At 45.5% G+C, this 7,515-nt stretch overlaps 1 protein-coding gene across 1 annotated transcript in view; it reads left to right on the top strand.

Moving 5' to 3' along the window:
• The first annotated feature begins 2,389 nt into the window (after positions 1-2,389).
• OLFML1 (olfactomedin-like 1) overlaps positions 2,390-7,515 on the top strand; it is a 30,386-nt gene continuing 25,260 nt past the window's right edge. Inside the window, exons 1-2 of the mRNA XM_010829273.1 lie at positions 2,390-2,917; positions 5,659-5,947. Coding sequence (XP_010827575.1) covers positions 2,789-2,917; positions 5,659-5,947 — 418 coding nt within the window. The 5' untranslated portion in view covers positions 2,390-2,788. The remainder of the gene's footprint in view (positions 2,918-5,658; positions 5,948-7,515) is intronic.

Genomic DNA, 7,515 nt, shown 5'->3' on the forward strand with positions numbered 1-7,515 from the left:
CACTGTGCTTGGCCACTGTCCTTCCTAAGGAGATTACAGCAGTGATCAAGGCCAGAGATTAAATGTAAGGGAGGCAGAAGGGCCAAATGAATGATTTTATCCCAACAGCAGGCTGAGGGCACCAGGCCATCTTTTCTTTCCATTGAGTTAAGGTCTGCTCTGAATAAGAAAGGCCACGGTTGGCCACTGTATATCAGTCAAAGCTGTGATTATCTCTGAAGTGAGTTTAATTTTCCTTTGTGAGATTTCTGGTCATAAGAACATGAGGGTTTCCATTCTGGTTCTGCCTCATGGCTCATCAATCCTAATGGGTTAGGGGTTCCAGCTGCAGACTTCACTGCCTTGGGAATCACGAGAGTAAAAGTCACCAAGCAAGACCAGGTGTGGGCAGTTAGAGGTCAGAGGCCAGGTGTGTCTCTATGAAGCAGGTGAATGAGGAGAGAGCGTGTGGGGCAGAGCGGGAGTGTCTGCCAGGACTGAACCAAGGGCCTCTGAGGCCAAGCTCTTTGGAGCTCCTTTCAGAGGCATGTGGACAAGGGCAGCCCTGGAAGCAGCCCAAGGACACATAGTACAATAAGGCCTCTTGCTTCGTTCTCACTGAGTCTCCAATAATCCTCCACATGCCATTAGTGTTGAATATATGTGTGTGCATCCATGCTCAGTCTTGTCTAACTCTTTATGGCCCCATGGACTGTAGCCCATCAGGCTCCTCTGTCCATAGAGTTTCCCAGGCAAAATTACTGGAGTGAGCTGCCATTTTCTACTCCAGGGGATGCTCCCAACCAGGGATCGAACCCGCATCTCTTTCATTTCCTGCATTGGCAGGCAGATTCTTTACCACTGTGCCCTCTGGAAAGCCTCTAGTATTGAATGTATGCTGCTGTTACTGCTAAGTCTCTTCAGTCGTGTCCGACTCTGTGCGACCCCATAGACGGCAGCCCACCAGGCTCCCCCATCCCTGGGATTCTCCAGGCAAGAACACTGGAGTGGGTTGCCATTTCCTTCTCCAAATTGAATGTATATTTCATTGTAAAAATAATGTAACCATGCTATAGAAAACCAAGAAAAAGTGTACCCCAGGAAAATGCCGCCTCCTAAAAATTGTGTTTCACCTCCGCTGGATCTTATCCATCTTAGTTCATTATCTCACAGTTAGGAGTTGAGGCATTCATCAAGAAAATCAGCCAGAGCACTGTTGACTTAAAACTTTATTTTAAAAAGGCAAGTATGAGAGTTTTCCAAAAGAGCCTTCTTACTTGGGGAAGGAGGCTGAGTGGGCAGTATTTTTAATGAGAATTTAAGAGGAAGGGTGAGCAGAATTTCATCTATTTCAGAGAATTTCTTTGCCTCTTGATGTCCACAGAGAATTTGTTCTAGGACCAGCCCATTCCCTGTCCTTCATCCCAAAGACACCAAAATCCCACAGTACTCACATCCCCTTACATGACGTGACTTAGTACACTTACATCCGCAGACATAGGGGCCTGAACGTTGTCAAAGATAGTTCTTAGAAATAGGGATCGTTCTTAAGGATGAGGAACTGTTGTCTGCGATGATACCAAGAGGGTGAGGAGGGACAGTTAGGGGCTAAAGTCACTTGAAAGAGAGGTAGAGGAACAACTAATGGGAACAAGGACATGCAGGGGCAACGCTGGAAAATTCTTTTAGTGTCTCTTGCAGGGATCAAATACAAACCCAGGTCTCTGACTCCTGGTCAGAGTTCTTTTCACTTCTCAAAGATGCCCCAACCTTCTCCACTTTGGTGAGAAAGAACCATGAGTATACTGGACCCAACCACAGAAGGAGAGGTTAAAATAAGTAGGCCTGAACAGAAAAGGCAAAAAATCAAAAGAATTTACCACTTTGTACTAAGAATGTGAGTTGAGTCCTTTGTATGGCTGGCTTGTTGCTTCCGGTGAAGGGAATTCTGCTACTGGAGAGTGAAAAAACTCAAGGACTTCCTCACTAAGGAAGAGTTAGTGATGGTTTGGCTCTGAAAGTGCCCCTGTATCAGCAATTGTTTGGTTCTTAATGAAACTCTTCTGAGCTTGAATTTCAGATTCCTCAGCTATCTCCCTGGGTGGCTAGGCGTGTGGCCCATTGGAGCTCTCTTCCCCAAGGGGCAATGGGGCCTGTGCCCTGCCTGCTCCAAGACGGAGGTGTAAGAGAGCTTTCATTTTTTTTTCCCCTTGCTGTGCCTTTAAGAGCTGCAGGAATGCAAAGAGAGTCTGGAGGCGGGGTGGGGTCTCCCATCAGGATTTCTGGGAAAAGGATCTCGGGAATTTTGGCCAGAAACTAAAATGGGAGTCCAGCTCTGAGAAGTTGGGGGTGGTGTGTATGGGGTCAGGGCTGTGATTGGACTGCAGAGTTCTCTAGGGAGGAGGAAAGCAAAAGTAAAAAGAAAAGAGCGGGGCAGAGGGGAGAAATCCTCCCGGCCCCCCTCCCCACCCCATGCACACTCACCCATGCCTGAAGGGGGGGCAGCCACTATCTGCAGAGGGTCCCCATGTGTCAAAGGTGATGGCAGCAGATGCTGGACCCAGGGAACTCTCTACCCCGAGTTGGCCTGCAAGGCCTCTGGGGACGGACTTGCCAACAGCTGGACTTGATCACCAGTTTGCAAAGTGAGATCACGCATCAGAGGGAGTAACTAGCAGACTTTGCTGTCCGGCTGTTTTTGGAGGATTTTCTTAGCAGTGGCTAGAAAGCAGGAGACCACCACCCGAACCCTTGAGTCTTCTTCAAGAAGCAGCAGCAGAAGAGATTCCCGCCCTGGGTGGTTTGCAGGATGATGCTGGCTCTTAGGCGAGCTTGCATTTTCAGGGCTCTGGTCTTCATGGCCTTCCTGCCCCCACCGCAACGCGCCCAGGACCCGGCCATGGTGCACTATATCTATCAGCGCTTTCAAGTCTTGGAGGTAGGTGGCATCCATGCCCCTGACCCAGGGAACCTGCCTCCCAGAAGTCACTTTTTCTTACCCATGCTTCCCTACCTACTGGGATGTGTTTTTCCAGATAGTGAATGATAAGACTGCTAAGGGTACACTGAATATTTTTCATTGTCTAGTGGTTTCTTGAGCAGTTTTCTCTGTTACCTGATCTGGCAGTTTCTCTCATCTGTAAAATGGGGCCATTAATAGAATTTACCTCTTACTAATATTCAGAAGATTTAATAAATTAATTCCACTTAGAACCTTGCCTGGCATGGTGGTAAATGTCTAAAATGTTATTATTCAATTGCTCAGTTTTTAAAATAGGAAAATTAAACATTTTGGTCATGTTTTCTTCATGTTTTACTATATCAGGAGGACAGCACATTTTAGTTTTCTTTGTATCTTTTAATGGTGAGACTTTAGGTCACTGTAAACAGTCATGATATTGGCTTCCTGAGAAGCTCGTGCTTCTTTTGCTGAACTGGCTTTGGTTTTAGAAATGAGCAGGTTTCAGCAGTGTTAGAGAGGAAGTTTCAGGGCCTTTTTCCCAAGTGTTGTAGCTGCCACTTCATTAAAATTTGCAAAACCCAACATTTTTGCAGCAGAGACAGACTCCCTGGGGCAAATGTAACCCTCTGTCCTAGCCTTTAACACACCCTGGCATGGACATCAGCTATTTCTTATGTCCCGCCTGGCTTTTGTACAAGTTAAATTTTGATAAATTATTTCCCTTCTCTGAAAGACACGCTTATCTCTGGTATTTAGTTTCTACATTTCCTGAAAACTCTTTAAGTCCAAACTATCTGGTTGAAATAGAAATAAGTGTTCTATTCCAGGGTAGAACACTTCCTCAGAGCAGGCTGCACTGGGTTTCTGAGGTCCTGTGAACCGAGGCCTGAGAGCCACAGATGGAATGTTCCCAGGCCAATGGCCTCTTGCCGCTGCCTCACTGGTTCTCTCCTCAGAGACCTTCCCGATCTCACTTTCTTACGTGTGCCTGAATTACGCTCAGCTGTGGTCTCTCTTCATTTGCCGCAGCCCTGCCTTGGGGTTCAGTGCCAGTCTCATCCCTGCAAGCTTTCCACAAGACTTGAGTCTGCCTGCAGACAAGGGTATTGAGTACAGATGGATATGTTCATAGCTATGAACATGGACTGAAAAGAAGAGGGTGTGATTCATGTAGGCCTTCCCACCCTGACTGTGGTGACCTCAGGAGGAAGCCAAGCCCTGGGTGGCTCCACTGTTGGCCAGGCAAACACGTGCAAAGTGATGCGATCCCACATCCAGGGGTGTGTGGGGTGGGGGTGGGGTAAGAATAAAAGAGGATAGATTTAGGCAATTTCTCTCTCCTCTCTCTCTTTCCCTCTCATCCTCTCTGTTTCTATCTCTGTCTCTCTCCCTCCCTCTCACACACCTTTCTCTCTCTCAATCTCTCTTTCATTCTTCACTGAACAGTCTTACATCCTGCTGTTCAAAGTATATATTTTTACAGCTTTTGTGGAGAGCATTTTGGTAAACCACCAGATGGTCTTTAAGTATACATCCTGATCCAGAAACCCATCCCATTTCCTTCATTCACTTATTCCTTTTTTAAAAAAATATTTTTTTAAGCTATTTATCTTTGGCTGCTCTGGATCTTTGTTGCTCTGCACGGCTTTTCTCTGGTTGGAGCTGGTGGGGACCACTCTTCATTGCCGTGCTCGGGCTTCTTGCTGTGGTGGCTTCTCTTGTCGAGCACAGGCTCACAGTGAGCCAGCCTCAGTACTTGCCGCACGTGGGCCCAGGAGTTGCGGCTCCAGAGCTCTAGCGAGCAGGCTCAGTAGCTGTGGCACATGGGCGTAGTTGCTCCATGGCATGTGGAATCTTCCTGGACCAAGGATTGAACCTGTGTCCCTGCAATGGCAGGCAGAGTCCTAACCACTGGACCACCAGGGAAGACCCCTTAACTTATTCTTTTATTCAGTAAGTTCATATTAAGTGTGACTATGTGCCAGGTGCTGGGGATGGAGCTTACATCTGGAAATGTATCCTAAGCAAATAATCAGAGAAGTATAAATGTATAAAGACAAAGATTTTCTTCACCATTGTTTGAGTGGCAGATCATTGAAAACTATGTAAATGTCTGTTATGTTTATGTGTATGTCAGTCGCCCAGTCGCATCTGACTCTTTGCACCCCATGGACTGTAGCCCACCAGGCTCCTCCGTCCATGGGATCCTCCAGGCAAGAATACTAGAATGGGTTACCATTTCCTTCTCTAGGGGATCTTCCCAACCCAGGGATCGAACCTGGGTCTCCCACATTGCAGGCAGATTCTTTACCATCTGAGCCACCAGGGAAGCCCAAATGTTCATTAGAAAGACTCTAATCAACTTAATGGAATTATGTTATTAAAATTATGGTATAAATATATATTAATTTGTATTGAAATATGTTCACAATATATCAGCAAATTAAAAATATGTTATAAAACAAACATGTAGCAAAATCACAGTAACATATATTTATATGTGTATGACTAAATGCATAGGAAAACCTAAAGATGTGTACACCAAAGTTTCAATAGTTCTTTGAGTTAAGGAATTATGGGTGATTTTTTTTTTTAAATTTCACCCCCTTTTAGCTGTTTGTATTTTAAAAGTCTGTTTCTATGAATAAGAGTTATTGACATTACTTGGGCAATTTAAATAACTGGAAATAATTTGAGAATTTATTTTCTGACTGAAGCAAGGACTGCAGAAATGTACCCAAGCAACGAGAGCATACATTCAAGATTTCCAAGAGTTCTCGAAAAACATCTCCATTATGTTGGGACGATGTCACACCTACACAAGTGAGTACAAGAGCGCAGTCCACAACCTGGCGCTGAGAGTGGAGCGCGCCCAGCGGGAGATCGACTACCTGGAGTACCTGCGGGAAGCTGACGCGTGTGTAGAGTCAGAGGACAAGGTGCTGGCAGAAAAGCTAGTCCAAGAGGCTGAGGAAGACCAAAGGATCCGGATGCTACTAAATGCAAGTAAGAGAGCTACATCTTTACCACCCCTTCTGGGGACTTTCAGAACACAGACCTCACACAGGTAGGGAGAGCGACCAAGTAAGAACTGGGTGTGTGCTCTTGTGGGCACGTGCTGGGAGAGAAATCTTATCAAGGAACAGGTTTCCAAAGGAAAATGTATTCTCAGAAAGTGGCTTTCCCTTTTTCAGAGAGTTCCTAAAACCTCCATAGAAGATCAGGGCGATGGTGTCAGAAGTCAACCCAGGAAGGGCTTAGTTTGGTAGAGGTGTGTGGTCCCATCCTTCCATGGAGAGTGGCAGGTGGGTGGATTCTCTCAGTGCCCTGGGAGTAGGGAGAGTGTGCCAAGAAGCAATATAAAATTGGAAATGGCAACAGCCAATCCTCAGGGCCAAGGACTACTGTGAATTATTATTGTTTGTGCTGTTGGGATGCTGATATATTCAAGATATTTATCTCCAATCTTAGGATCCATCAGAATCACTTCCAGGCCATTAAGAATAAGGATTAGGAGCTCAAATGAAAATAACAAGTATCAAGCAACAAAATCATAAATGAGAAGGAAAATTTCCTGTGCATGAGTCCATCTCATTAAAAACAATGAGGGAGACAAGTCCGTGTCTCAGAGGCTGTATTCTGAGATGGTTTCATTGAAAATAGAAAAACTTTATGCGCTAACTATGCCTGCCCCAAATATGAGAAAATTCCATCAGGTAAACAAGATATAAGCAGCTGAATGCCATCTTTAGGCCAAGCGTTGCGTGTATCTTTTCCATGTAATCCTTGTAAAAGCTCCTTTGGTCATTTATAAGAAAGGTCTTCCCAAATGAGATGACTTCTGATCTGAGTTTCGAACATAGTAGAGAGGATGAGCAGAGGCCACGTCAAGCAAGAGTGGCAACAGATCAAAAGCAAGTAGCACTTGCACACACAGATCTGTAGGGACGGCTGAGTGGAGTCTGTGTGGGGCAGGAGAGTGCTGGGGGGCAAGGCTGAAGGGTGAGTAGCACCCAGATAGTGAAAGACCTTGCTTGCCAAGTTCAGAGGGTTGAACTTGACTAAAGAAACTACTGAGAACCATTGAACAATGTTTGAAGGGTGTTTAAGATTTTCGTTTTTTTTTGTTTTTTTTTTTTATTGGAGTACAATTGCTTTACAACGTTGTCTTAGTTTCTACTGTACAACATGAGAGAATCAGCTATATGTTCAGTTCAGTTCAGTCACTTAGTCGTATCCGACTCTTTGTGACCCCATGGACTAAAGCACGCCAGGCCTTCCTGTCCATCACCAACTCCCGGAGTTTACTCAGACTCATGTCCATTGAGTCAGTGATGCCATCCGACCATCTCATCCTCTGTCGTCCCCTTCTCCTCCCAACTTCAATCTTTCCCAGCATCACGGTCTTTTCAAATGAGTCAATTCTTTGCATCAGGTGGCCAAAGTATTGGAATTTCAGCTTCAGCATCAGTCTTCCAATGAATATTCAGGACTGATTTCCTTTAGGATGGACTGGTTGGATCTTCTTGCAGTCCAAGGGACTCTCGAGAGTCTTCTCCAACACCACAGTTCAA

This window comes from Bison bison, unplaced genomic scaffold, assembly GCF_000754665.1.
Source record: "Bison bison bison isolate TAMUID 2011002044 unplaced genomic scaffold, Bison_UMD1.0 scf7180017864503, whole genome shotgun sequence".
Taxonomy (NCBI): Eukaryota; Metazoa; Chordata; class Mammalia; order Artiodactyla; family Bovidae; genus Bison; species Bison bison.